The sequence below is a fragment of the Eretmochelys imbricata genome, chromosome 12, assembly GCF_965152235.1.
Source record: "Eretmochelys imbricata isolate rEreImb1 chromosome 12, rEreImb1.hap1, whole genome shotgun sequence".
In the NCBI taxonomy this organism is placed as follows: Eukaryota; Metazoa; Chordata; order Testudines; family Cheloniidae; genus Eretmochelys; species Eretmochelys imbricata.
In genome coordinates, this window is record NC_135583.1 from 8,677,657 (window position 1) to 8,705,494 (window position 27,838).

The 27,838-nt window shown below is 42.3% G+C and overlaps 1 protein-coding gene across 2 annotated transcripts in view; it reads left to right on the plus strand.

Annotated features, from left to right (window-relative positions):
- Positions 1-26,944, plus strand: part of AMFR (autocrine motility factor receptor) — a 38,143-nt gene extending 11,199 nt beyond the window's left edge. Inside the window, exons 4-14 of one of the 2 annotated variants that reach the window (XM_077830936.1) lie at positions 1,323-1,475; positions 4,895-4,935; positions 5,422-5,554; positions 6,354-6,487; positions 8,578-8,688; positions 10,908-11,098; positions 13,234-13,337; positions 15,817-15,933; positions 16,942-17,025; positions 23,498-23,682; positions 25,320-26,944. In XM_077830936.1, coding sequence (XP_077687062.1) covers positions 1,323-1,475; positions 4,895-4,935; positions 5,422-5,554; positions 6,354-6,487; positions 8,578-8,688; positions 10,908-11,098; positions 13,234-13,337; positions 15,817-15,933; positions 16,942-17,025; positions 23,498-23,682; positions 25,320-25,467 — 1,401 coding nt within the window. In that variant the 3' untranslated portion in view covers positions 25,468-26,944. Of the gene's footprint in view, positions 1-1,322; positions 1,476-4,894; positions 4,936-5,421; positions 5,555-6,353; positions 6,488-8,577; positions 8,689-10,907; positions 11,099-13,233; positions 13,338-15,816; positions 15,952-16,941; positions 17,026-23,497; positions 23,683-25,319 lie in introns of both variants that reach the window. The other variant, XM_077830935.1, reaches the window with a different exon arrangement.
- The last annotated feature ends 894 nt before the right edge of the window (positions 26,945-27,838 follow it).

Sequence of the window (27,838 nt, forward strand, 5' to 3'; positions counted from 1 at the left end):
GGGGCTCGCTCTCCCCCACCCTCACTCACTTTCACTGGGATGGGGAAGGGGGTTGGGGTTCAGGAGGGGGTGAGGGCTCTAACTGGGGGTGCAGAATCTGTGGTGGGGCCAGAAATGAGGGGCTTAGGGTGCAGGAGAGGACTTCAGGCTCGGGCAGGGAGTTGGGGTGCAGGAGGGGGTGAGGGCTCTAGCTGGGGGTCTGGGGTGGGGCTGGGGATGAGGGGTTTGAGTTGCAGGAGGGGGCTTCAGGCTGGGGGATGGGGATGAGGGATTCGGAGTGCGAGAGCAGGTTGTGGGTTGAGGCAATGGTTTGGGGTGCAGGAGGGGGTGAGGGCTCTGGGGTGGGGCAGGCTGTGGCAGGGGGCTCGGCTGGGGCATGGGGCTGGGGTGCAGGGGAGACTGAGCGCTCTGGGCTGGGGGTGTGGGCTTTAGGGTGGGGCCAGGGATGAGGGGTGTGGGGTGCAGGAGGTTGCTCAGGGTTTGGGGGGGGGGCCTCAGGCTCGGGGCTGGGGCAGGGGGTTGTGGCTTGGGGTTGGGGCGTGGGCTTACCTCGGGCAGCTCCCGGTCAGCGGTGCAGCAGGGCTAAGGCAGACTCCCTGCCTGTCCTGGCTCTGGGCTGTGTGCGTCTTGGAAGCAACCAGCTGCTCCAGGTCCTAGGCGCCAGGAGGCTCCATGTGCTGCTCTTGCCCACAGGCATTCCCCCTCCCCCCCCACTCCCATTGGCTGGGAACCGGCCAATGGGAGTGCAGAGCCAGTGCTCAGGGTGGGGGCAGCGCACGAAGCCCCATGTCTCCCCCGCCTAGGAGCTGGACTTGCTGCTGGCCGCTTCCAGGGCGCAGCACGGTGCCAGCTAGGACAGGTAGGGACTAGCCTGCCATAGAGCTGCAGCATCGCTGACAGGACTTTTAACAGACTGGTCAGCGGTGCAGTCCGGAGCTGGCAGGGTCCCTTTCCGATTGGCTGTTCCGGTCGAAAACTGGACACCTGGTCACCATATCCTCCAGCTCAAACAGAAGTTATGGGCTTGATGCAGAAATTGCTGGGTGAGGTTCTGCGGCCTGAGTTATGCAGGAGGTCACTCTAGACAATGGTCCCTTCTGGCTTGAAAATCTGAGAGTATAAATGAAACCTAGAGTCACAAGGCCTTATGTGCTTTTTGTTTGTTTTGTTTCTCCCTGCCCTCATGGCTGCTTGGTTAGCTGGTTGACGTTGCAATGTTTGTTATATTCAGGAAATAATTAGGCTCAATTGAATATGTGCTGGGTGAAGGCAACAGGGAGAGGAGCAATTTGTTAACACTGTTTTGTATTAATGTGTTTTAGCTTTCCTTCTCTCCAACCACCCCAATGAGCAGCCACGTCAGAGTCCTGACTCTGCTGATTGCCATGTTACTCTCCTGTTGTGGTCTAGCAGTGATCTGTGGAGTTATCGGCTATACGCATGGAATGCACACTCTAGCTTTCATGGCAGCAGAGGTGAGACTTACTTTATATGCAAGTTGATTTGCACTTTGTTTTTCCTCTTAACTTTGGTTTATGTGGGGGCTTTTGCAGTTTGGTTTTTGAAATAGACACTTCACCTAATTCTTCCTCTTTTTCTCATGAAGCACGCTCATTAGTTTTTCTCATACACAGATGTCTTTGATTTCAACTGTGCCAAAAGTAAGCAGCATTGTAAGGATTTATCATAGCTACCACCTCTTAAAGCAAAGATGATCTGCAATCCTAAGTTTAACACCAAGATAAACACAGATGTATCTGTCTCATACCAACGTATTTTTAAAAACAAGTTCTGAAAAATCAGATGTCTCAAATGAACTGATATAGTTGCTTAGGCATCTGATTAACAAACTAGGGGCACTGTCCTGCCAGCACTTACTTGCATGAGTAGAGTGTTTGCTTTCAGTGGGCCTGCACTCGTGTGAGTGAAATTACTCGTGTGTCTGCAAAGTGTAGCCTCAGGAGATATACTCGTGTTCTTTTTTGTCTGCCTCCTAACAGTGACATCTGGTGGTGATCCTCAGACTTAAAGGAAAACATAGTAAAAACTGCAGTGAAAGGTTTTTGAAATGTTTTCCTGCTGACAGTCCATCTGATGCTCTTTAAAATGGACACTGCCAACTATATTGCATTTGAGCATATGTAATTACATTGGATTTTAAAAAGTACCCTATTAGTCTCTTTCCTGACTTTGCAAACATTGATTTAGCTTTATTCCCCTGTGTTTTCAGTAGAGCGATGTGAATGAGATTCTCAGGTTTTAGCGAGGTTCCTTCCTTCTCTTTGTGTTTCCTATCCCCTCCTCTTCTCATCAGTAGGATGACAGGGATGAGTTTTGGGAGGGATGTGAGTGTAGTAAGAGAAGTAGGTTGTGTTCTGAAGGGGCCTGGCAAGTATAAAGGGCAATAGGTTGCTTCTGAATAAACATTTAAAATACTAAAGTGCAATGCTCCAGATACACAACCGAGCATATCCTGTTAAATTAGTCCATTTGTCCCCATGACTTTTTTTTTTCCAGTTAAAGGAAATTTAATGCAAAAAAGAAAATTACATAAATGCAACACAGCGTTGAAATTTTAAAAGTATGAAAGGCAGGACATTCAGGTGTGGTTCCGACAGCAACCGTAGTTTGGTCATATTGCATGTGAATAGTAAAACATTTAAGTGAACACCCTGTCTGATAATCAGTATTTAAGTGTTATGTAATAGGAGATATAAGATGTAATTCTATGCAAGTTCTTGTACCACACTCCTCATTGTAGAATCTGAGTGCGTTCCAGTGGTGCATGAAGCAACATAACTAACATGTTTGTTCTTTCATCCTTTTCCCAGAGGTAGAAGTACAGGGAGTATTTTTTGTTTTGGGCTGTTACAGCTGCCAGGAGAATGTAAATGTCCTTTTCTGCATTTAAAATTTCAATCATAGATTTGCATTAACCAATTGTGCAATATTTTGTTTTCACTGTAGCCTCTCTCATCCTGAAAGATCAATGTGTGCTTATGGATTCTACATACAATACACGGATCACTTCACCCAACTCTGGATTGGCCAATTGGTTTAATTTTGCTGTCCTTGCTGCCTGAGTACTAAATAGTACAAATATCTTTACAACAAAATGGTGAATTAAAACAAGATATTTAGACTCCATAGCACACAGCCCATCGTATTACAGTTCTTACAGAAGCTAAAATATAGGGCCTAAACTCTTTGCGTTTTCCCTTGATAGATGTTTTCCTTATCAGGCCATGTCCTAGCTTTGACATAAATCTATGCTCAACAGCTTATCCATCTAGCAGATCTTATCATTCTGTTTCACCACAAGGATTTAATTTGTGCATTATATTTACTTTTGCTCATTGGCTTGCTCAGAAATTTTCCCTGTAACTAGAACAAAGAACAGTACCTTTTCTGTTTCTGTAGTTTGGTATGTGATTGCATCAGCAACGTAGGAAGGTTTAATTGTCATGTATGTGACCGGAGCAGATTGTGTGGCTGACTTAACTTTTTATGAAAGTTGGCTCCTGATTTGTTGACGTTGCTTGCTTTTAGTTTGACCTATATGTGTTGCTTGGATGATTTGCTGATCATAAAATATAAAGATTTCAGTCAGGCAAATGGCTGTATTATTTAAAGATAAATAATCCTAGAAATGTATTCCAAAGCCTTCGAGAAAGCAGCCAGCAGATGATATGGATATTACTAAAGGCTTAAATACGAACCGAAGAATGTTCTGACTGTGCTTTAAAAAAAATCACTAAACAGGGACTGAAACTACAATGTTATTGCTTTAAGTGGACGAAGGCATTTATTTTCAGAGTCTTAACAAATCTTTGCTCCTTTTTATGCTTAATTTTAGCCTGTGGAACAGTTTTATAAAACGGATTCACAGTTAAATCAACTGTAAACACCAGTACATCCTTGGGTTCTTCAGTACTCACCCCTTCAGTTAATTAGGAGTGATGGTGCTGGCCTCTCCTCAGCTCTGAAGCTGGAGGTTATGTGACATGAGGCTGCAAAAGTGTGCTAGGTTAATGGGGGAGATAATGGGGTTGGGGTTCTGAGAATGCATGGAAGGCCACGCAAAAGCCCCTTGGTATGGGCAAGCTAGTTGAGCTATTTCAGACAGTTTTTCTGGTGGCTTGTCTTTGGAATAGGTGCATGATTTAATCTTGCTTTGTGGTATAACTAAATTCTTCTCACAGCTCAGGTTAGTATGGACTAGACAGAAATTATTCCTGCAGTGATTATGTCCGCCTCAACAAAAGGAATGAAAATGACTTAGAGGGTCTTTCTTAGTCCCGCTTGAAACTTTAAGCTACTAATAAGCATCAGTGCGTTTCCTTGAGCTTCGTACTCAGTTCCTGCCCACAGTGGGATGAGAACTGTGCAATGTATGACTGCAGGGAGCTAGCAAAGTCCTGATCCTGGCATGGACAGGGCTTTAGAACATTAAGGCTAAAGGAGGCAGCACGGTCCATAAGACAGGGCAAAGAGTTGGGAGTCAGGAGACCTTGGTTCTATTCCTGGCTCTGCCACTGGTTCACTGTCACCAGCGCCGGCTCCAGGCACCGCCGTTCCAAGCAGGTGCTTGGGGCAGCAGTTAGAAAGGGGCGGCAGTGTTTCCGCCGTGGCGGCGGCAGCTCCTCTGTCCCGCCGGCCACAGCAGCGATTCGGCAGCAGCTTCTCTGTTCCGCTGGCTGTGGCTGCAAATCGGCGGCAGTTTCTCCCTTTTGCCATCCGCGGCGGCAGTTTTTTTCACTGCTTGGGGCGGCAAAAACTGTAGAGCCGGCCCTGACTGTGACCCTTGTCTAGTCACTTCCACTCCCTGCCTCAGTAGACCTATCTGTAAAACGGGGAGGAATTCTATTAACGATTGACCTTTTTTTCCTTCCAGTCTCTACTTGTGACCGTGAGAACTGCTCATGTGATTTTACGGTAAGTAGCATCTGGTTTAGGTGATACCCATGCCAAGATCTTGGTGCAGATAGGTGCTTCACTTTGTGAAGGTGGTGCTTAGTTATTTTGTTGGTTTGCAAATGGGACTTTTTGGGAGGGACAGAGATTATTTATTGTTGATCATATTTTTTCAGTAAAGGTCGGTAATACAGTAGTGAGTGTACAACTAAGGAAGTTTATTAATAATGGTGTATCTGAAGCATGGACTCAAATATAACCACACAGGGCTTAAAGTAGGCTGAGATAGCCCAAGACCAAGGGTTAAATTCTGATTGCCTGGCTTATCGTGAATAGTGCTGTTGAAATCATTGAGATTAATTAGTCAGGTGAATAAAAAAGACCTAAGCGTGATGGAAAGAGGAGAAACAGCAGCAGGAGGGGAAAAAAATTGTAAACAATGTTGTTAGAATCAAGTTCAGTTTCTAAACTTATTTATAAATAATGTTGAAGTCTCTTCTCTTACAGTTATGTAATTCATCTCTGGGATCTCAACCATGAAGGAACCTGGGAGGGCAAGGGAACGTATGTGTATTATACAGATTTTGTCATGGAGCTAACCTTGCTTTCACTGGACCTGATGCATCATATTCACATGCTGGTATGTAACACTGAAGTCAGTGTTAAGCAAACAGAGCTGTCTTAATATAAAATGACCTGGCCACGCACATTTTTAATTTGTAATGGACTGAAAGTTCAACAGAAGGTGTTTAAATAAAGAGATGGAAATGTAATACTGCTCTGTAGGCATTGTTTCTACCTGTATCATTGGACTCTGTGGAAGCCATTTTGTTTTGCTGTTTTAGCTCTCTGTAGAATTATCTGTTTTGCAGATGTTTCACTTCAAATCGATATGTACTTGAGTAATGTCAGGCTTGAATTATCAAGAGAAATAAATTATTTCCATCCCCAGCAGGAGACATCACATTGATCAGGAGTGAATGTAACTTTTTTTTGTTATAAATGTTTTACTGTTTAAATAGTGTTAACAGTATAAACTGGGGGTGGTTCTTGTGATTATATTTGAACACGGAACACAAAATAACCTGGGTTAATGTTGGTTTATTTCTGTATTTAGATCTTTCTTCCTTCTCTTAAGAGCCTGATCCAATTCCCATTGGCAGAAATAATCTAACTAAGGTTGTAAAGATTGGGTAAATGTTCTCTGAAAACATAAATTACAGGCAAAATTCTCATGTCTGAGGGTGGAACAACTGTTAATGGTATGGGTTTTTCTGGAACAGCCAGACTGGAATTTTCTGAGCCCTTCAGACTGGAACACTCTGCTTTGCTAGCCATAGTGATTCGTATGATGTATACTGCATTTTCTGCTGTTTTTCAGTTCTTCTCTTTAGCTTCTTGGTATTCACTTCTGAGCACCGTTTTGTTTTGTTTTATAGCTGTTTGGAAATATCTGGTTGTCGATGGCCAGCCTGGTGATTTTTATGCAGCTGCGTTATTTGTTCCATGAGGTTCAGCGTAGAATCCGTCGTCACAAGAACTACCTACGTGTGGTTGGAAACATGGAAGCTAGGTGAGCAAATGATGAGTGAGTTTAAAGTGCTGAGTTGGATCCTGAAGAGAGAGCCTCCTGATAAACAAATGGGTGTGAGGGGGCACTGTTTATCATGTGTTAATATAAAGGGCTTGTGAACCACAAATTTGGTGATCCAGCTGTTGTCTCCTCACTTATACTATGTCATAGTACTGATTCTTTGTTTCTCCATCCCCTCCATTGGAAGTAGACCCCTCTTAGTGCTTGTCTACGCCTAAAACACTACAGGGACACAGCACCACCACTGCAGGGCTTCAGTATAGACACTGCCTATGCTAACAGGAGGGATTCTCCTGTCCACATGGATAATCTACCTCCTCAGGAAGCAGTAGCTAGGTCGATGGAAGAATTCTTCTGTTGACCTAGCGTTGTCTACACAAGGACGTAGATCGGCTTAACTACCATGCTTGGAGGTGTGGGTTCACACCCCTGATCAATGTAGTTAAACCAGCCTAATTTTCTAGTGTGGGCCAAGCTTTAGACCTAACTGAAATCTGAGATTGACTTTGTTATTGCAGTGGGAGCGATAACTATGTTACAGTGAAATTGGTGTTTTTTTTAAACATTGGAATCAGGAATGGAACAAGAGCTTCAAAGTTTTAACTCTCGGTGGTCAAATTTTGGTCTTGCCTGTGTTAGAAATGTACTGGTTTTAATTAAAATGTTTAAAAAGTGATTTATTTAAACTCCTAACATTGACACTCTTAAACCCAATTTACGCAAGGTTTAACTGTTTAGTTTGTGTCAGTAAGTTACTGATTTAAGCTAAATCAAAATCTTAAACAGCTTTGCTAATCTTAACTGTGGAGTAACTAACACTACCCCATAATGTTGATAATTTACCAATTAAATCTAAATTGATTTAAACAGGGTGTGAACTGGTTTAAGAACTTCTGTTTTAGGGATTTGCACGAATCTGGTTTGCACAAATCCAGTTTAAATCAACAAATCAAAGACAGTGCCTTTATTCCAGGGCTAAAGCATGTCAGAGAGAAGCCTGATGCCTTTATTCCAGTGCCTTTATTCCAGTGCCTTTATTCCAGGGCTAAAGCATGTCAGAGAGAAGCCTGATGCACCATCCTTAACCCACACCATCACTGATAGGAGAAGTGCCTGTAGGATGTTAAGTCACCAAAGATTACATGAGCTTTTCACAATGGTCTTCCTTATTTTCTTTTGTGGGTTTCAATAACATTCTTAGTTTGTTTTTATCAGTGATTTTTGTAGGCTTAATTTTTTTGAAAGAATTTTTGAATTGAGGTTGTCTTGAGTCTAAAAGTGTTTGATACTCCTTCCTTATCGTCAGATTGTCCTCACTATGGACCTAAATGACTCTGATTGCTTCTGGGGTGTTCTAGTTTGTGGTGACGGACTAGACCCTTAGTCTATACAGTGTACTGTGTCAATATGACTTTGTGAGAGCACTAGTATATCACAAGAACCTTTATGAAACTACCAATTTAAATTAGCACCATGCCTGTCTGTGGATTGTCACTTAACGTCTTCAAAATAGCAAGTTCTTCACTAATTTTGTTGCAAAGCTTTCCTATGGCACTCATCACCATAGCCTCTGCACTTGACTACTAGAAACTAGTTGTCTGCATAGTTTTATCTTAAACTTTTTTTTAAAGTGTATATGGGGGAGTATAAAATTGCCTGAAACCACAAACGATTACACCAGATAAGAGAAGAACTTCCACATTGATGTAAACAGCTGAATTTGGTTTTAAAAAGTATAACTTATTCTTAAGCCAAGACTCTTCATGCTGTACCTTGTGTGTTCTCAGCTTAACGATGATGAGTCTTGGAGGAGTAGCAAGGAGGTCTATGGCCATCTTCCCTTTTCATAACTAGATGGGACAGGGTTCCCAAAAATGATGCTATGAACTTCAGAACTTTCTTCTCTTCTAATGTGTGGTCGTGTTTTGGAAAAAGCTGCAAACTACTGTTCTACAGCAACCCAGAGTGAATGGCTAGTGCAGTGAATAAGGGTTTCTAATGGGAGAACTTTTAGGTTTGTAGCTGTGCTGGGGTTGGTGTGCTCATTGTTGTGTCTGTTCTGATTGTAGGTTTGCAGTTGCAACTCCTGAAGAGCTAGCTGTCAATAATGACGACTGCGCCATTTGCTGGGACTCCATGCAGACTGCCCGTAAACTCCCATGTGGGCATCTCTTCCACAAGTATGTATCTGGTGAATTGATTGCAGGAAGTGCCTTGCTGTATGTAGATGCTTGGTTTGAGCAAGCTCAGCTTTTTTCCTCTACCTTCGTTTCCTCCAGGAAGATTTATTATTTTTTGGGTGGTAGATGAAAAACCAGAGACGACACCTTACCCTTGTGCTTAAAACAAAAAAAGCGGGAGTTGGAAAGGGAGGCTGGGGCTTTCTGAAGTACCTGTTGTCTAACTTGAAGAGTCAGTTAAATACTTTGTCCATGTGTTGTATGATCATGTTTGTTTTGCTAACAGCTTCTTCCCTGGTGCTCTCTCTTGGCTGTTAGTTATCAAATCAGAGGTTATGATCTGGGGGGCTAATTTGTTGTTATTCACTTCAAACCTTTTCATAAATATTTATCTGCATTCCATGAAGCCTCTAATGAGATAATTTGTCACTGTTGCAGAAGCTCCTTTTACAAAGCTACAGAACCCTATGAATATTTAATCACCAGCCATGCACTTGAGAAGCAGAGGCTCTCCTCTTCAGAAAGTTGTTTTCCACATATCTAAAATGGCATCTTTGCATTCTTTCTGAACTCAGGTTACTCTGAGCTGCATGGTCCAGCTAGCTAGTGAGAGAGGCAACATGTTAAAATGGATGACTTAAACTCAGACGTAAAAACCTGATCTAATAAATTAACCTTCATGCCTTCTAAGAATTAATTCTCTCTTCTCATCATTGTTCTTTTTCTACTAGCATGCTAAACATGAAGCTTTCGTTCTTGTTCTCAGATATGTGGGAGTGCATAGCTATTTATTTTGAGCATTGGTAGGTGGTGGAATAGCTTTTGTTCACATAAAATCATAAACTATGTCCTCATATATGCAAGATGTACAAAAAAAGATGATAGCCCAGATTCATGTGGTTGAGATCAGCCTTGTGCCTTTAAGCTGGGTTTTCAGAGGAGTCAAATCGTGTTAGCCCAAATCCTATTGAATTTCACTGGGATTTAGGTACCTAACTCCTTTATGCTCCTTTGAAAATCCCATCTTTAATTTTGAGTAGAATTTTGTTTGAATTCACTGTCTTACAATGTCCATCACTTGTTTGGTACAGTAAGTAATGACTTTATATCATTGACACCACTAAAGTGCTTCTTGGTACACTCTTCTGAGGAGCAAGCCGATGTAGTTGGCTAGATTTTCATTATATCTACTTTGGTGTTACTAGTGTGCTCATTACCATCATATCTAGATATTTATTCGTACATCTTCATCATATGTAGATGGACAGCTTGAGCCACTAGAATACGGCCTTGCACTGAGGCTAGTGGGTTATATTCTTGACTTTGCCATTGACTTGTAGTTTGACATTGAACAAGTCTTCTTTCACCTGGGTTTCACCGTCTGTAAAATGGGGACGAGACATACGGAGACTTCGATGCATTGGGAGCTTCTGATTAAGTGTATTAAATGAGCACTAAGTATATGGTTTAAGAAATTGTATTGAATTTCTGCAAGAGAATACAATTCTGAATTCTGCGTGATTTCTCATTGCAGTCTAGGCAGTCTGAATCAGAAAGCAGACAAAGTGCTTAGTGGATCCCTGTAAGTCCTGGGATCCCAAGAATTGCAGATGTAAATGAATCTAGAAAATAAATGCATTATTGCTTGCATCAATAAATCTTAGTCCATAAAATTCTCACAGTGATAGGCCCCTTGTCAATAGCAGAAGTAAGGTTAACTATCTGAAGAAAAATTTGAACAGTTCTTTGGAATGCAAACTCCAGACCAGCCTGGCTAAAAGTGCCTTGAAGATTTACCATCATAGCCACAAAATCTGCTCACCTGCTCTTTATGATGATGATGATCATTTGACTTCCCCTTCCAAACTAAAATTTACATGCTCTGGGCTACTTGGGCAAGTAAATCTGTGCAAGGCTTCTCTAGACATGAAGAGGGTCTGTCTGGAAGTGTGGGTATAAAAGCAAGGTACAAACACTTTCACTTGGGTTTCTTCAGCTGAAAAGACAAATCAAGTGATGGGGTCATCAGAAGCTGATCGGATAGTCTATTGCTTCAGGTAGCTGTAAAATGTAACAGCAATCAGACCTATTAATGTGTTGCAGAGAATATTGTGAGGTGTGATTGTTACACTGCAGCTTCTCTATGTACCTGTGATCTTGATATCTCAGACAAATGCCATATGCTTACTAAGGTTTTCTGTTGCCTGGTTTCTTGTCAGCTCATGCCTGCGTTCCTGGCTTGAACAGGATACATCCTGCCCCACCTGTAGAATGTCTCTCAATATCACTGACAACCACCGAGTTAGGGAGGACCACCAGAGGGAGAACTTAGATGAGAACTTGGTACCTGTGGCAGTAGCAGAAGGCAGACCTCGCTTGAACCAGCACAATCACTTCTTCCACTTCGACGGTGAGTTAACCAGGTTTTACAGTTGATGTCATCCAGAAAAACAGAAGAGCAGCAGCCTTCTGTGTAAATAAGATCCTCATTGTGGTCCAGTATAAACTTAAACTGTCCAAAAATTTCCTCCCCCTTCAGCTTTCTCAGCCATACAGTTCCTTCTCCTAGTTATAGGTGAATATCGGTTCATAGGGTGTGTCTGCACTGCAGTCAGAGGTGTGACTGCAGCACGTTGTGACACGTAACAATAGCAATGAAGCCACAGCAGCATAAGCCAGCTGCTGAAATATGTACACAGGGTCCCAGGCGGCTGTGGACAGCCAGTGCGGCTGTCACGGCTTCACTGTGAAGCTATTGCTAGTTAAAAGCTAGCTCAGATATGTCTACACTTGCTTTTGTCACACCTCTGGAGAGGCTTGAACATACTCTTCTAAGACCATCCAAAGCTCCCTTCTTCCTGTAACTCAAGGAAAAGGGAGTGGCCACTTAGAGTTCTACAGGGTTAACAATTCTAGAACTGTTGTTTGTTCCATAAATTCTCATGCTCATTGGCAGAGCAGGAAACACTTGGGGTTTGTCTGCCTACCCAAATTGTTTGCTAATCGGTGGCCGCTCTTGAAAGACTGTTACATCTTACCAGGCGTGTGTTGAAGGCTTTCTCCAAAATTATACTAACCATCTAGTCCCCATTTATCAGCCAAAACTTGGAAGAGCCTTGCAAGACCTGAGTCATATGAAATCCCATAGAGGCCTATGAAAGTTTGGTCTTAGCTAAAAGCATATGTTCAAAATAGAGTTGATCAGGTGGTCCTGGTGGCTTCATTAATATATCATATGATATATGCACAAAGCACATGGACTTCTCAGTGGTCCTGGGTCATGCCGTTCCCTCAGCATGCTGGTACAAAAGCTGTTTCTCGTGCAGAAAAGGCTCATTAGTGCAAAGGTTCTTCCAAATTTTTGTTAACTTTGACACCAGCATATGCCTTCTTTCCCCAGCTCATGGGGAATTTTGTCACTTGTTGGTAATTTTAAAGCCTTTTCAGTTAAGTGTGCGTCCACACTGGCAGGCAGCTACGATTGGGCTCTGCCCTAGTGGAGATCCCAGCATGCTCATAGCAGGCATTCTGACTTAGATGCTGCACTGCCACACAATGCACCTTTATTTGTCCGTTCTGTTTTTGTAATCTCACCTCTTTCAAATCAAGAAAACCAAGAGAAGAAGGGCTGGTCCCTGCTGGGTGCATCCAGGCACTTCACTGCAGACAGCTTCCTGCACAGTCTCCATCTTCTGTGTTGATTTTGTCTCTCCTAAGGACACTTGCAAGTAGAAGCTCCCCTCCCCAACATTTTCTCATATGAGAGACCACTGAGGCTCCTGTGGAGACAGCAACTGCTATCCCTTAGAGCAAGGCATGGACCGATTAACAGAGAAATAAGAAATGAGGAAGGGAATGGGAATGAGGATCTATTCATTTTCCATACTCAAGGAGGCCTGATCCTGTAATTACGACAGGAGGAGGCGGAGGATCACTCAGGGCGATTGCTCCAGCCTCCTGCACAGCAGCACTTGCCCAGTGATACTGGCAGCATGATTGTGAAACAGGGGCCAAAGTTAGCTCTATATAGGCAGACACATGTTTATTGAAATTGGTGGGGTTGCACCCACTTACACCACAGCTGAATTTGACCCTCGAGTTTTCCCTTTGTCAATGAGCAGGTATTTTTACTCCACAACCTAGAATTTAACTGTAGGTTACTGGTGCTGTAGTGGAGTTCATGTCCTCTTGATTCCCTAATAATCCCCAAACTATTCAAGACTCCCTCCTTCCACCAACCAGTTTTTGTTTAAAAATAAAAATATTGTGACAGATCAACTGCAGATCAGTAGTGGCTGGTTTAATGAAATGTTAATATGTACATTTCAAACAAATAGTGACAGTTATGGGGAGAGGGATATGTTTGTCTTTGCTCCTACTTTCTCCCCATTTGGGAGACATGCTTAGAATGGAATCCATTATAGAATTCACCTTATTCATTTTCTATAATTATAGGTGATGGAATTAAATACACATGGAAAAGCTCAGATTGCTGAAAACCTCTTTTATTCCTGCCTGACCTTCCTTTTGGTTTCTTGCTCTTAGGCTCTCGTATCGCTAGCTGGCTGCCCAGTTTTTCAGTGGAAGTGATGCACACTACTAATATCCTGGGTATTGCGCAAGCGAGCAACTCACAGCTCAATGCTATGGTAAGACTGATTAATAGGTTGTACTCCTATGCCCGCCAGTCTGTGTTGGAGTGAAAGGGATGTATGTGGACTGAGAGTGAGTGGAGACATTGAAATCTCTAGCAGATGCCAAGCTCAAGGCTTCACCACAGAGATGCCCTAGCTTATGTGGGTGCAGTTCCATTGACGTCTAGAGCTGGGTTTGCATGTTAGCAGTGCTGATGTGTGAAAATAAATGGACAGTGGAGGAAACTGAAGTGAGGGGAGACCATAAGTCCGTGTTAACATTGTGCACTGGTTGCAACAGGATGTAGTGGATGAGGATAGATAGGTTGGTGTGACTTCAAGGACTGGGCTATAGAGCTGCTTCTTTCAGCTTGCTTGGTGTTGCCGTCTAATGGTCCTCTCCGGTACTTCATTCCACAGACAGTTCATAGTAACAAAGGTTCTGATTCTGCATCCTGAGTGTTTTGCCATTGACTTCAGTAATAGCAAAATTAGGCCTTAAACTGACAAAACTGTCTCTGTTTGCAGTAGTATTGTAGCCGTCTCTGTATGTTTCTTTTCTTTTAGGATTATTGTTGCTAGAGTACTCATCACTGTTATTAATGGTTCTGAGCACCTACATAGAGCTTTGTGTTCAAACACGTACCAGTGAGATGATGCTCTCTTAGTACAGCAGAACCTTGCTAATTCACATTGAGGACTGGGACACTGATTATAAATTACCAGATTTTGTGGATTAGTGCATAAACAATAGCACATGATAGCAAAACTCAAGGAAATTACATCACAAAATGTATTTAGTTCATTTAATCTGACAAACATAATTTAATCTGAATTATTTGATACCCAATTTCATAGCATATTAGTAATTGTTCATCAGTGTATCTTGTAAAAACAATGACATCTACCTGATACAAGACCTTACTGCAGTGCCATCTCTGCTGTTGAATCTGTGTGGGGTGAGACCACAGTTTTTGAATATTTTTGGGTTTGCAGACTATCAACTGTAATAATTTTATTCAAGTTAAATGTGCACAGAGTATTTAAGCAGACACCGGCTATTCTTTTTTGCTGAGCAGGATGACACAGGATGGAAGTTATATTTAGGATGACTAATAATTTATAAGGGTCATGCATATTTGAATATATTTCAGTATTGTACTTTAAATTGCCTAATGTAAGGAAAAAGACCACTGTGTTAGTAAACCGAAGTATTATGTATTTTAAATTGGAAACCAAACAAAATTCTGCTTCGTGTTATCTGAGAAAAACCCTAATAGAGTATTCAAAAAAAGAGGCCACCAGTGGCTGAAATGCTGAACCTGTTACTTTGGTCACAGATTAATAAAAAGGGAAAGCTGTTGTTACGTGTATTGTACCTCTGTTGTTTTGTGAGCTATTTGAAAGTGCCATCCAGTATGTGCCTGGTTTTCTCCCCACTGTCCAGCATATCATTTGCCATGTGTGTCGTTCTACCCCCCCCCCCCCCGAGCGTTGGAAAGGTTTACTGATCTTGAACACACTTGTACTGGTCATGTAATGTTTTCTTTAGCCCTGGCATTTATCAAGACTTTTTGGACCTTTAAAAGCACATTATTTTGATTGCCCTCTTGCCTTTCTTTGTTTCAGTTGTACATCATTTAAACAGCTTGAAATCCAATAACTTGTTAGTTGCTCATGCTTTAATCCATTTGAAAACTGTTTTCTTGGGCTTTCAGGTGATGATAACATATCGGTTTCTAGCCTGAACAGCTTGAGAGAGAGAGAGAGTAGACTATTTAAAATGGACACTACTAGTCCCTTGGGTTATCAATGCCATGTTGGCGTTAATCTGGGATTGAGTATAGTAAATCTTAAACATTGAGTTAATTTTCAGTCATTGAAAGATTAAATATTGATGGTATAAACGCTCATGAAAAAATACCTTCATTAAAAGAGTATATGTGAGGTTTTTTTTGAAGCCTGTATTCTTTCAAGGGTGAAGTTTCATAATGAAATCCTGGCTCCATGTGAGTCAATTGGAGATTTGACGTTGGCTTTAGTGGCATCAGAATTTCACCTCATTCTGTAAGTAAATTGTCAGCCTGGTCTCATCTTTCTGCATCAGGATGTAAGTTATTACCAGCCTCTCTCTAGTGTGTTATTCCTGTAACTTTTCTTGCTGTATTTGCCAAAGTGGCGACAGCTACAGTTTCTCATCTCTTGTTTCTGGGAAAGTGGGACATGCGCAAGGTTGCCGTCAAACAGTACAGTTGTTCTGACGTTTTTCTGAGAGCGACAGTGACCCAGAACTCGTGTGTCCAGTTTGCTCTTGCAGTTATTGTCATTGCATGCATGATTACCACAACTGGAATGGAATTGCAGTCACTTCAGATACAAACTAGGCATATGTATGCATGGTTCTGAAAATCTGGGCCTTCATCCTTCCATTAGGACTCCTTTTTTAAGGCACTTTGCACACAGATTTTCACATTATACATTTTGCTTTTTACAGGCCCATCAGATTCAAGAGATGTTCCCTCAGGTTCCCTACCATATAGTTCTACAGGATCTGCAGCTGACACGCTCGGTAGAAATAACAACGGACAACATCTTAGAGGGACGTATCCAGGTACCTTTCCCAACACAGGTCAGTCATGAGATCATGTTCTGACAGGACCATACTTTACCAATTGTCTAGATCCATCACATGGATGAGAACGTTAAGAACGAACTAGGAAAATGTAATGTTGATTCTTCAGTTCTTCCTTGTTTATTATCCACTATCAGTATCAAATGTTGGGTTAATGCAACATCATTGTTCGGATTTCTCTGGCATAAAAGTCAGGTAATTCCTACTGCCACACTAACTCAGGTGCCCTTGCACAGAGTATAGCATTTAGTATTACAGGATAGGATTTAATTTGAATGCCTTACTATACTGTGTAAAATTGACTGGCATTCTGATGCTGTAGGTTCTCAACTTCTGTGATTATCTCAACTTCTGTGCCTATAAAATCGCAACTGTATTGTTGTATTAACCCAGCTTTTTCATGGAATTTCCTTGCTTTCTTAAAGCTACAGAAACACCATGTTTTCACTCTCATATAGCAAAAATACCATATATGGGCTAAAAACAAATGTAAGAAATTTCATCTTAAATGGTAATTTGCTCAGAATGTTACAAAGCACCTCCTTGGTCACGTTGCTGTAGCATCATAACATTTGCGGCTGCTTTCTCTGCTGATGTGTGGTTGAGCTATATCATTGGAGGGATGGGGGTATTACAAAGAAAGTAGTCAGCAAAATAATGTTCGGGTCTTATTACTTACTCTGGACTGCAATAAAACAATCTGGGAGCCCCGTTTCTGTTAGTAAGAATATTTAATTCTGGTGCTGCACACACCAGATACTGTAGGGTTACCTGGTATGTACCTTATATCAGTGTGTGTGTGGGGAAGCGGCTGTAATTCTGTGTCTCTCATATGGGTATTCTCTTTCTTGAGAATTTATCTTTTTGAAAGAAAGCACAGTGTGTTATGGGGTGTAAGGCAGATATTGAAGTTATTCTTAGAACCTACCTTTGTATTTATTTATGCATTTCATGTAGCTTATTAAATCTGTGATGCTTGTGTTGTAGCGTCCAGATAGCGTTAGACCTGCGTCAAACAGTCCCGTGGAAAGGCATAATTCCGATCAGGAGGAAGCGGAAACTGCTACTCAGGTAAGCTGGCACCAAAAAGCACAGGTGCACGATGGTGAAAGGAAACCAAGTTACAGAGACATGAACTCAGGCAGCAGAGAGTACCAGGAAATTCTCCCTGTGGGTATTACAGTGCCTGGGTGACTGGTGCACACTGGCGACACCGGTACAGAAAAGGTCAGGCTTCCGTTCTAAAGCACAGTCGTCTTACGTGACTGTGACAGGATGGTTTTTCAAGGAATTCTTCATCTTGTTTCATGTCTGAGGAAGGAAGGCTGTTGGGGAGTTGCAGGACAGGGTTTCTTGCTATCCCTGTATTCTTTAGGGTGATTCCTTAAAGGGGAGGGTGGGAGCTCCACTCTTTATTTTCTCTGGGGATGTTGTCCCTTTTAATGAGTGGATTTTTTTTCATGTATGGGGATTTTGTCATGTGGTTGTTGAGGGGCAGGGAGGGAGATAGATCTAGGGGGCATGGGGTGCCTATGAGTGAATGGGTACAAATGGGGGGGAGGGGAAGGGGAGGAAGGTAGTTAATTCTTTTCCTTTCTCTGACTTTCCCCAGAAGCAGAAGGAAAAAAACATTTCTTTCCCTCTTTAAGGAGTTAATAGAATGGTGCAAGTCGGCTAAACTAAAGCTTGGAGGAAAGATTAGAGTCTCTTTATTTGATTTGTTTTTAAGATTCTATTTTTCCCTGACCTGAAGTGGTTTTACCTTCCTCTGTAGTTGGATTTAGAAGGGAATGAATCATCAGATACAGAATTTTCTGGCCTCTGGCAGCCTTTAATAACCTGAATAGCCCCGCTGTGGCTAATTTAAGGACAAGGTGCAGCAGTTTGCCATTAGCAGACTCCGAGGTAGCATAGGGTTTTATTTATATTTAAAGCCCTGAAGTAGAAGATATAACGGGGTCAGTATTGGCATGAGTTTCAAGTGGGAGGAAGACTCACAGAGGAGGAAAATCTGAAGTTGGACATAAAGTACTTGATTTTTCTTGTGTCACTTAAGGAAACCTCATCCTGTGTTTCTTTTGGGTTATTCTGATTTCTTGTGGTGTCTTAGTAAAATCGTTTTAAAGGAAGGTCCTCTCATGTTGAGGAGCATCATTTTACAGATTTGCTCTAGCTTTGAATGTTCTGTGTTGCACCTGAACCTTTTTGGTTTCTGTGCTGACATTCTGGATCTGTGTATGCCGATGGTCTGACTTGCTAACCCACCTGAAAAGCTTTAAAAGTTGCCTATATATGCGATGCTTTTGGAAATGCACATTCAAAGAGTGGCACGCTTCTTGGTCTGATTTAAAATACAGAACTTTACCCCAATTCAAACACTTTAATCTGAGCATATTGACTTGGGGGAGGATTGCAGAATTGGTAATGGACTGGGGATAATGATCTAGGGACTTTTTCTCCTGGAGATGACTGGGTGTGAATTTCATCCCAGTTGTGACTGAAAGTTATCAGTGATGGCTGTGGGGTCTGTGGGAAGTGAGTTGGTGGTATCTATCCTCTTCCTACTGGACATGGTGCAAAATGGGCACTTCTGACCATCTTATTAGAGGCCTAAACCAGTAAATGGGCCGTGGAGATTGAATTTCCCTCTCAACTTCCATATGTGTTTCCATCAGGTCAGGCTTGAATCAAGTTGGGGTCGTGTGAAGGAAGCTTGCAGTGCTGCTACTCAGCCTGTATCTGTTACTGTGCTTACAGAGAAGAGTCTTTAGTCTCCAGGGCTGTCAAGCCAGCCCCTTCTCTTCACATTAAATTCACCAAAACAATCGGACCATCCTTATTAGGACAAGAAGTAAAGGGCTTAATCTGGAGCAAGGGAGGTTTGGATTAGGTATTAGGAAAAGCTGTCTGACCATAAGGATAGTTAAACACTGCAATAGATTATTATTGTGTTTTGGGATATTGCTCTGTCTCATACTACAATGGCTGAGATTTTAATTAGGTTACCGGCTTCCTTCAAGAACAGTTGTCGGTCCCCAGCTCGAAGAACAGACTTTTGATGTTGATGGTCTTGCCTGTCTCAGCTTTCATTTTTTGAGTAACAGGGAGAAGGTTGTGGCACGGTATTCTTCAACCCTCGGACACTTCCGTTTTCCCTCCACTCTTTTCAGTCTTGCTTCAGTCCCCAGTAGGGCATAGATTCTTAGTCTCACTGGCTGATGACTTCCTAGCCATGGGTAAAGGTCAAAAAGGCGGGAGGCGGGGGTCCATACTGATTTTTCTAGGTCTGGCTGTTGGCTATGGGTCTGTGGTGACTGTCCTGGGGACCCTGGCTGAGGTGGAAGAGCTCATTCTAGGGTGCTTCCATTCTTTCCTCTTGGAGATCCAAGGAAGTGAGGTGGCTCACTTCCTCCAAGGCTTTCTGAGGGGACCACAGAGTTCTGTTACATCACTCCTCCACCTCCATGTGTAAGCAAGGCCCCCCTATTGATATAAACCCCTCCATACTGTTGAAAGGCCCCAAAAGGTCATGTGTTGGTTTTCATAAAGAGGGTATTTAAGGTTGCTGCAGCAGTAGCACCATTATGTGATCTAGCTGTTGAAGTTTCATGTCTGATGGGCCTCTGCTGACATCAGATTAGTCGATGCCTTGCTGCTTGCGCTCCAAAGATGCTGGTATCAACGAGATGGGTGCGCTGATTCGTCCCCTATGGTTTAAAAATGACTCGCTTTGCTCACCAGCTGTTTTTGAAATCTCTGCATTCCACAGTTTACAGCTTCCATGTTCAAACTGTGGAGCTTTATACTCTCAGCAGGCTGCCATCAGCACAACTGGACGTTGAAATAGACGCAGTTGATGATTTGGAGTCCTAGCAGCTAGGCTGTAGAAACTGACATGAACGCTGTATTACCCCTCTGATGCATTTCACTTGTCAGGGCAGTCTGCCTGGATGGCAAATGGTACCGAAGCTCTTTGGCTGTTCGCTCAGGTCATGCATTTCTTGAAGTTACCGGGTTTTATTTTGCTGACCTGATATGATCGGACATGATCCGTATAGGCTGATTTCTTCACCTAAAGTAGTTTAGTTGTGTCTTTGTTCATCAACTCAATTTTCACATGAGCTTCGGTAGGCCCTCTGTCCAGGGGAGTGAAGTACTGAATGCTTTGTTGGCGGTTGAGGCGGGTTCCTGTACACAGTCCTTGTACTGCTGTGACGACTACTTCGCTCAGTTGGAAAAGCTGGAAAACTCTCCCAAATGCACAAGAATTCAAACCACAGCCTCTGGCAGAAATCCTGCAAGTCGTGCTATGGACAACCCAGTTCTAAGCTTACGGAGCTTTGTGCGCCCTCTGGAGTCTTGTTCACAGCTGCTTCATCAGAATGATGGTTCTAAACTTTACTCTTGTGCCAGCATGCAAGAATATGGCTCACTAGCAGATCCTGCTTTCAGAGAGCTCTTATTACAAGCAAGTAATTTTTTATGTCTCCAAGACTGTCATCAAATATGGTACAACAACTTTGTGCAGTGCCCACAAATTACACTGGGAAGCAATGGAGTCCTTAATGCCGCATTTTCAGATGAAGGCTGGATTCCAAAATGTGTGGTGCTCGGTATGTTGCTATTCTTCTATCTTGGAGTTTCTTGTAGCTCTCATCACAATTGTATCAAAGTGCTTCCCATGTAAATTAAATCTCCAGGCTGAGACCCTAGCAGACTTCATGGAGTTTTCTGTTCTTCTCCCCTCTCTGAGCAAGGAGACTCTTTGGAGAATACATTCCATCATCGTACTGGAAATGCTTTGTCAGAGGAGTACCTGGAAAGTGGTCAGCCTCTATATTAATCTGATCTCAGGAAGCTCATTCCACAACTGAGTCACCTTGAGAGAGCTTTATCTCCAGCTTTCATGCCCTTACTCCTGGATTTTGTAATCCAAGTCTTTCCAGAGATGTCCTGGCAGGGTTGTAGATGAAGATGTAGTTGCTGATGTACTTGGGTCCTTTCGCATTAAAGACTTTGAAGATTGGGGCCAATATAGGCCACCATAACTTAACATGACAAACTCTGCAAGGTGTTGCAAGTAAAAGAATTACTCGGTCAATCTGTTGTTAGCTTTGAATTTAATTTAAAAAGGCTTAACCTTTTCTTCTTATATTGCTCATTATTAAAAGTGTTTTGGTGGTAAGAAAAATTCTGGGGTTGAATTTATTGTATCCTAAGGCTCGGTCCTTCAAGATGTGGTAAGTGCTTCCTTCAAGGAGCTATGGCTGCTTAACTTAAATCATTGAGAGTGGAGAGTGTTAAACAATTTGCAGAATTAGGCGCGCTGTGATAATTTTCCTGTTTATCTGGAATAGTTGTTTCTGGGGGAAAGCAGAAATAGTTCTTTCTGGAGAGAAAGTATAGCCCAGTGGATAGAGCACTGGATTGGACTCAGGAGACTGTGTTCTATTCCCAGCTATTGGGTGACATTGGATAAGTCAGTTCACCACTCTGTGCCTCAGTTTCCCCATCTGTAAAATGGGGGATAATGATACTAAACTATGAAAAGCCTATGTAAGAGCTAAGTTGTGCCATTATTATAGACTCGTAGACTTTAAGGCCAGAAGGAACCATCATGATCATCTAGTGATTGTAGTCTGACTTCCTGCACGTTGCAGGCCACAGAACCTCACCCACTCTCTCCTACAATAGACCCATCATCTCTGGCTAAGTTACTGAAGTCCTCACATCATGATTTTAAAGACTTAGAGTTACAGAGAATCCACCATTTACACTAGTTTAAACCTGCAAGTGACCCATGCCCCATGCTGCAGAGGAAGGTGAAAACCCCCCAGGGTCTCTGCCAATCTGACCTGGGAGGAAATTCCTTCCCAGCCCCAAATATGGCGATCAGTTAGACCCTGAGCAAGATCCACCAGCCAGACACCCAAGAAAGAATTCTCTGTAGTGATTCAGAGTCCTCCCTGTCTAGTGTCCCATTATTGGCTGTTGGAGATATTTGCTGCTAGCAGTCACAGATAGGCTACATGCTGTTGTAGGCAGTCTCATCATACCATTCCTTCCATAAACTTATCAAGCTCAGTCTTGAAGCCAGTTAGGTTTTTTGCCCCCACTGCTCCCCTTGGAACACTGTTCCGGAACTTCAGTCCTCTGATGGTTAGAAACCTTGGTCGAATTATAATTCCCCCACTCCATGGTGGAATGCAAGATTTCTCAGTTGGCAGGATTTTAGGGATTGAGATTATTGCTGATTTAAAGAAATATAATAAAATGCCTTTATCATCAGAAGAGTGACTGTAAAAAAGAGCTTAATGTTGCTGTTACTCAGTTTACAAGTCAAAATAATATTTAAATGCTATCTCCAGTTGATGTTTGATCATCTAGTTTTGTCGTTTGTGCTTGTATATTTCGGTGAATAATTACAATAGAATTTCTTGGCAACTTGGATGCACTAATAAAGAGTTTGATATATGATAGCAGATACAGGTAGCTTCACTGAGGTGCATTTGCTCTTCCATGTTCAGCGTACTAAGCAGATCCAGCTCACTCTGCAGTAAACGGAACATATAATGGTTTCCAGCTTAGCTAGCATTGTAAATTTACACAGACCTTTACAACAGGTTGTGTGTATAATATGCTAAATAGAATGCCAAGAATGAAATTCCTGCCCTGAGGAGCTTACAAGTTAAAGGCACACACACTACAGTTCAGGTAACAGAGTAGAGGGAAGATCTGACTCTGAAGATACGCAGGAAACAGAGATGCAACAACAAACTACTAGTGGTAGATGGGCTAGAGTTCCTTTTATAACCTTTATCACACTCTTGTTGCTCAGTTACAAAACGGGGGCCTGATTGTGCAGATCTAGCTGTTGGAAAACTGTTGAAGTCAGTGGCAGTTTGTGTGCATGTGGTCTGTAGGCTCTAAGAATTCTAAATCCAAAGGCATGAGACTGAGACCCAAGGAATTGGTGAATGCTAGTACTTATGAAATAGGCTGAATTGCTGTTGGGGGTGGTCTCGCTGTGAACTCTTTTTGCCTTTTAATTTTTTGCTTCTGTACTGTAAAGTGGGTCAGATGAGACCCTTCATTACATCACCTTTTGTGTTTGGCTTTTTAATCATCTGTAAAAAGCTGTGATTTGTGGGTTTGTTGTTTAATGTTTATTTTGAAATAGGGCAAGAGGTGCCACATTTTTGCGTTTGGAAATTAAGCCAATCTCATAGCTAGTCTGTTCTCTGAATCCACAACCAAACTAATGATCTGACAGCTGAGATGTGATGCAGCTTTATAGAATTCTGACTCTTTTTAAATATGTTTTGGCTTGACCTGCTGCACATTTTGACTGGAATTTGTGAAGAAGCCGAAAGGAATTAGCTACCTGAGTTGGCTGCCTTTTTCCCTTAAATTCCTTGAAAACCCCTGCACTTATTAATAGCTCCGAAAGGCTGTAGCTTGTTGTTGTGATATAGAAACCCCCTGTTGTCAAATTTTACACTTTCCTATAAATTCCTTCTTTACTTTCCTATCTTTATCCTAGACTGAGAGAGTACCACTTGAACTCAGTCCGAGACTGGAAGAAATGGTGGAGTTCAGTGAAATGGAAGCAGAGCCCAGTGAGACAGAAGATTTTGAGGCCAGAGGAAGTCGCTTCTCCAAGTCCGTTGATGAAAGGCAGCGTATGTTAGTTCAGCGGAAGGAAGACCTGCTGCAGCAAGCTCGCAAGTATGCTCAATCCCTGACACGCAGTACTGTCCACTTAATTAGAGTGGTACCTTGTAAAGTGGATTTTGTCTGGACTTTTCCCCCCTGTCTTTGTGTTTATGCAAAATACAGTGGGAACAACAGCTGTATCTGCTGCAGCGGGATCAGGACTCTGTCTAATACAGCATCATTATCAAAAACACAATTGTGAAGTGCTGACTTAGGCCCATTTCTCAACAAGATGTGAATATAAACCTAGGGCCTTATCCAGAGTCCATTGAAATCAGTGGAATGACTTCCAGTGACTTCAGTGGGCTTTGGATCAGGCCCTTCATAAAGAAGAGAACCCAGTATCATTTACAAGTCTGCTGAGTCTACTTCTAGTAAACCATCATCTTGCCTCCTGGCTGTGGCTGTGCCTGCATTCATACCTTACTATATCTGACACCACATGTCAAACACAGTTGTTTTCAAGTGTCGAGCAAGTTTTTGTTTCTGCTTAAGCACCAAGTGACGTAGGTCAGTTATGGTACCCCTTACAAAAAACTCTACACAAAGTTCAACCCAGTCCCCTCCCCTGCCCCACAAAATATAGTGACTGGTTGTAAATTGATTCTTTTGGCTGCTAATAAATGTTTGCATATTGAACTGAACTTTTTTTTAATAAATTCTGCTCATATTAGTGAAGGTTGATAAATTCTGATAAATGCCAGGTCGGCATCAGTTGATTGATGCACACAAATGCCCAGTGAGACCAAGTACCATACAACAAGGTGGTTATTTATTTTATTTATTTATTTATTTATTTGTGTTTGGTTCATTTCTATTGAACAAGTTTCTGTGCCAACTTTTACGAGCAAAACGTTAAACGGGCCTGCAAGAAGTGTATGCATGTTGTTCGCAGGTGCAGCCCTTTTTGTAAGCAAACAGACCCAGTTGCGTTTTTTAAATACCTCCTTTTGTGTTCAGATGGAACATAGCCTGAAGACTTGTGGGTGCATTTTAAGAGTCTCTTGAGAAATTTGTCCTCAGATATACCTGTCCCCAGACACATCTTCCCTCAAATCCTTAAATTTTGCTCAGAGAGGCAAATTATTTTTTCTTTCCTATTTAAAACTACTAGTTCACTTCTCGTATTTTTAGATCTGTTGCAGATTCAAACTGTTGCTTTTAACACTAATTTTAAAATGCAGCAGGATGTCATCTCTGGATGTCATCTCTGGAAGCTGCTTTCTTGCTCTCCTAGGACTCACAAATGTTCGTGAACTAATCCTTGTGAGATAGGTACTACCACCGTTTTAATGAAGGGGACATGGAGAGACAGAGAGGTTAAGTCACTTGCCCTAAGCCACACAGTGAATTGGTGTGAGAAATTGGAATAGAACCTGGATCTTTAGACTCCCAGTTCCATGCTTTAACCAGAAAGTTAACTATATAAATTGCATGGTAGATAATGTAGTCCTCTTTCTGGTAACCATAGCAAGAGTCCGGGTTTACGCTGCTTATGGATCTGCAGTTGAGGTATTTTTCCACTTTCCCTAACCCTAAACCCAAACCCTCCCTTGCTTTTCGGAATGATAAACCCTGAATGGTCACTTTTCAGAGCCAGAATCAGCCACTCTGTTGTTTTCACCCATCTTTTCCCTTTATCCTTGTAGGCGTTATTTAAACAAAACCTCTGATGAGGACTCCACCTCCGAGAGCCCCTTTCTGTCTGAGGGTGCTGCCTCTGACCCCGTCACCGTGCGCCGCAGAATGTTAGCCGCTGCTGCTGAACGGAGATTGCAGATGCAACAGACCTTGTAGTACTCTCTGCTGCTGCCCCCACCGCCTCCTCACGAGCAATGTTGAAATAAATAAATAAATAAAACCCTGCACTCTTCATACCAGCAGGAAGTCTCTCTTCCGAGCTCAGCTCGCTGTGCTGATGAGTGAGCTGGCTGCGTCTCTGCTGTATAAAGCATGTGGTCTAATAGTGTTTGGACAGCTGACAGATTTAACCTTTTCTTTTGGTAATATTTTCTATGTGACACTTATCCCTTCACAAACAAATGCAGTTTTTAAGGCTTGGGCGTGATTTCTGCTGCTAGCATAAGGTGCAGGCCTGCGGCAGAGGCAAGGGAAAGACTGCTGCCTCAATTAACAGCTGTTTGCATAGGTCACTGAAGGTGCTTGCGTGTTTAGCTTGAGATCGTCCAAGGGGAGTATTAGAAGAAAGAATTGAAGTGTTGAGATTCACAGTGAACCCCATCTTAAGTCAGCAGGCAGCCGCAGCCACGGCCAAATCACTGTACATATCAAGAATGAGTTAAAAATGTTACATAGGCCTGCTCGGACACCGATAAATGCTGGAATGTGGGAGCAGCGCATTGGATGGTCACGGTTGTCTAGCTACGAAACTTAAAAGTAAAGCATGAGTTGTACAGTGAGGTGCTAGCTCATATTGGTCTCAATAAAACAATTTATTTGACCCTTTCTGAGCTCCTCCTCACTTCCCATTTCTAGCTCTGCTCACCCCCTGGAGCTTTTATTTTTCTATGCATTTCATTGCCAGCAGCAGATGGGTGGCTGAGAAGAGTAAAGCTAAAAAGGGGGTACCAGGCAAATAGATTAGAAATTTGAAATCAGTGTTACAATATGTTGGTGGAACGTAGTTGAAACCTACAAGTTTGGTCTCTCGAGTGACATACAAAGAAGGGTCCATACACGGATGGATGGGACTTTATTGACCAGACAAGTGATAGCTACAGTATCTTGCTTTTTATTTTTTTAAGCCTGCATTGTGTAGTAGTGTACCCATTAGTTTAATCGAACGTACAGACACAAGAATGAAGGCTGCTGGACTTTAGGTTAGCTGTGAACAAATCCCCCAACTTTTTCTCAAAAAATTTAAAGACCTTTTGACTTTAGACTCATTTGAAAACTACAATCCTAGGTTACATAGCTGAGTTTTACATGGCAGTGGCTTAATTTTAAATGTTTTGAGGAGTGTCTTCTAGTATCACTGTCCTTTGGAAGCAGCCCAGTATTACCTAGAATTATTGGTAATTTTTTTTTACTGCTGGTTTTTAGGACATTTAAGTGAATTTAATGAAAGGATGAATTGCAGAAATGTTTTGGTGAAGAAGATAATTTATTTTGATAAATCTCTTTGGAATGCCTTACCTTGCAATGCTGTTAGTAAACTTTAAAATATTTGTGTGTAAGAGAGATTTGGGTTTGCTCAATGCACAGCTGTTTGTTTTATTGTTTAAAAAAATTAAAAAACAACAACACCCCTCTTGATCAGTGTTGGAAATTGTCCTGAAGTTTCTTTAATGCAACTTTCCTTATTCCCAGTGCATCACTGTTATAGAGGTGGCCTGGTTTAGGTCTTGTGTAGCCGTTAAAGTAAGGTCACCTCCGTTGCTAAAAGGAGAGGGAACATATTTGCTTAACTCCAGGTTTTTGGAGACTTTCTCCTAACTTCAGCTGTGCAGAAGCTGTTGGTGCTAGAACCCATGAGTGCTATAAATGTGAAAGTGATGGAGGAGGATTGGAGTGCTGTCCAGGGAGGCTGCATAGAATGCAGCTTTTGAGCCTCATCTTAGTCTGACTCATTTAAAGAGTATTCTGTGTTTTAAGATTTGGATGTCTCTTCTCTCAAATGGCAGAGATTCCCAGGTTCCAATGGGACACAGTCAGGTGCAAGGAAAATCTCAGGCTTTTCAATCTTCCATTCCAAGCTGATATGAGAGGAAGAGCTCGTTCTGTCTGCCTTTGGGGAGCTGGATTTCCTTGTAACCAGGCAGATGGGTTTCCCATGTCTGCTGTGGGTCTGCAGAGACATTATCATCTGATTTGTTGCCTGTCTCCATTCCTGTGCCTCGCAGGAGAAGGACAGCCAGTCAAAACTCCTGCATGTGCTGAGGGCCATGCTCCTTACCCTTCTATTTACTAAGGCCTGGGAGCACTATTGCAGAGTGCATCCCTTATTTCTTAGTCAGCTGGGAAGCCGCTGCTCTCTGACAGCTCTGCATTTCCCTGCATCAGCCTGTCAATTGCTTCGTGCAGTTTGCCTGCTTTGTACATTATATATCACAACAATTGTCCCTAATTCCTCTTGTCATTTACCTCTATGGAACTCATCCTATACACGATCCTTGTTCATTCACACTGGCATGAAAAGGTAAACAGG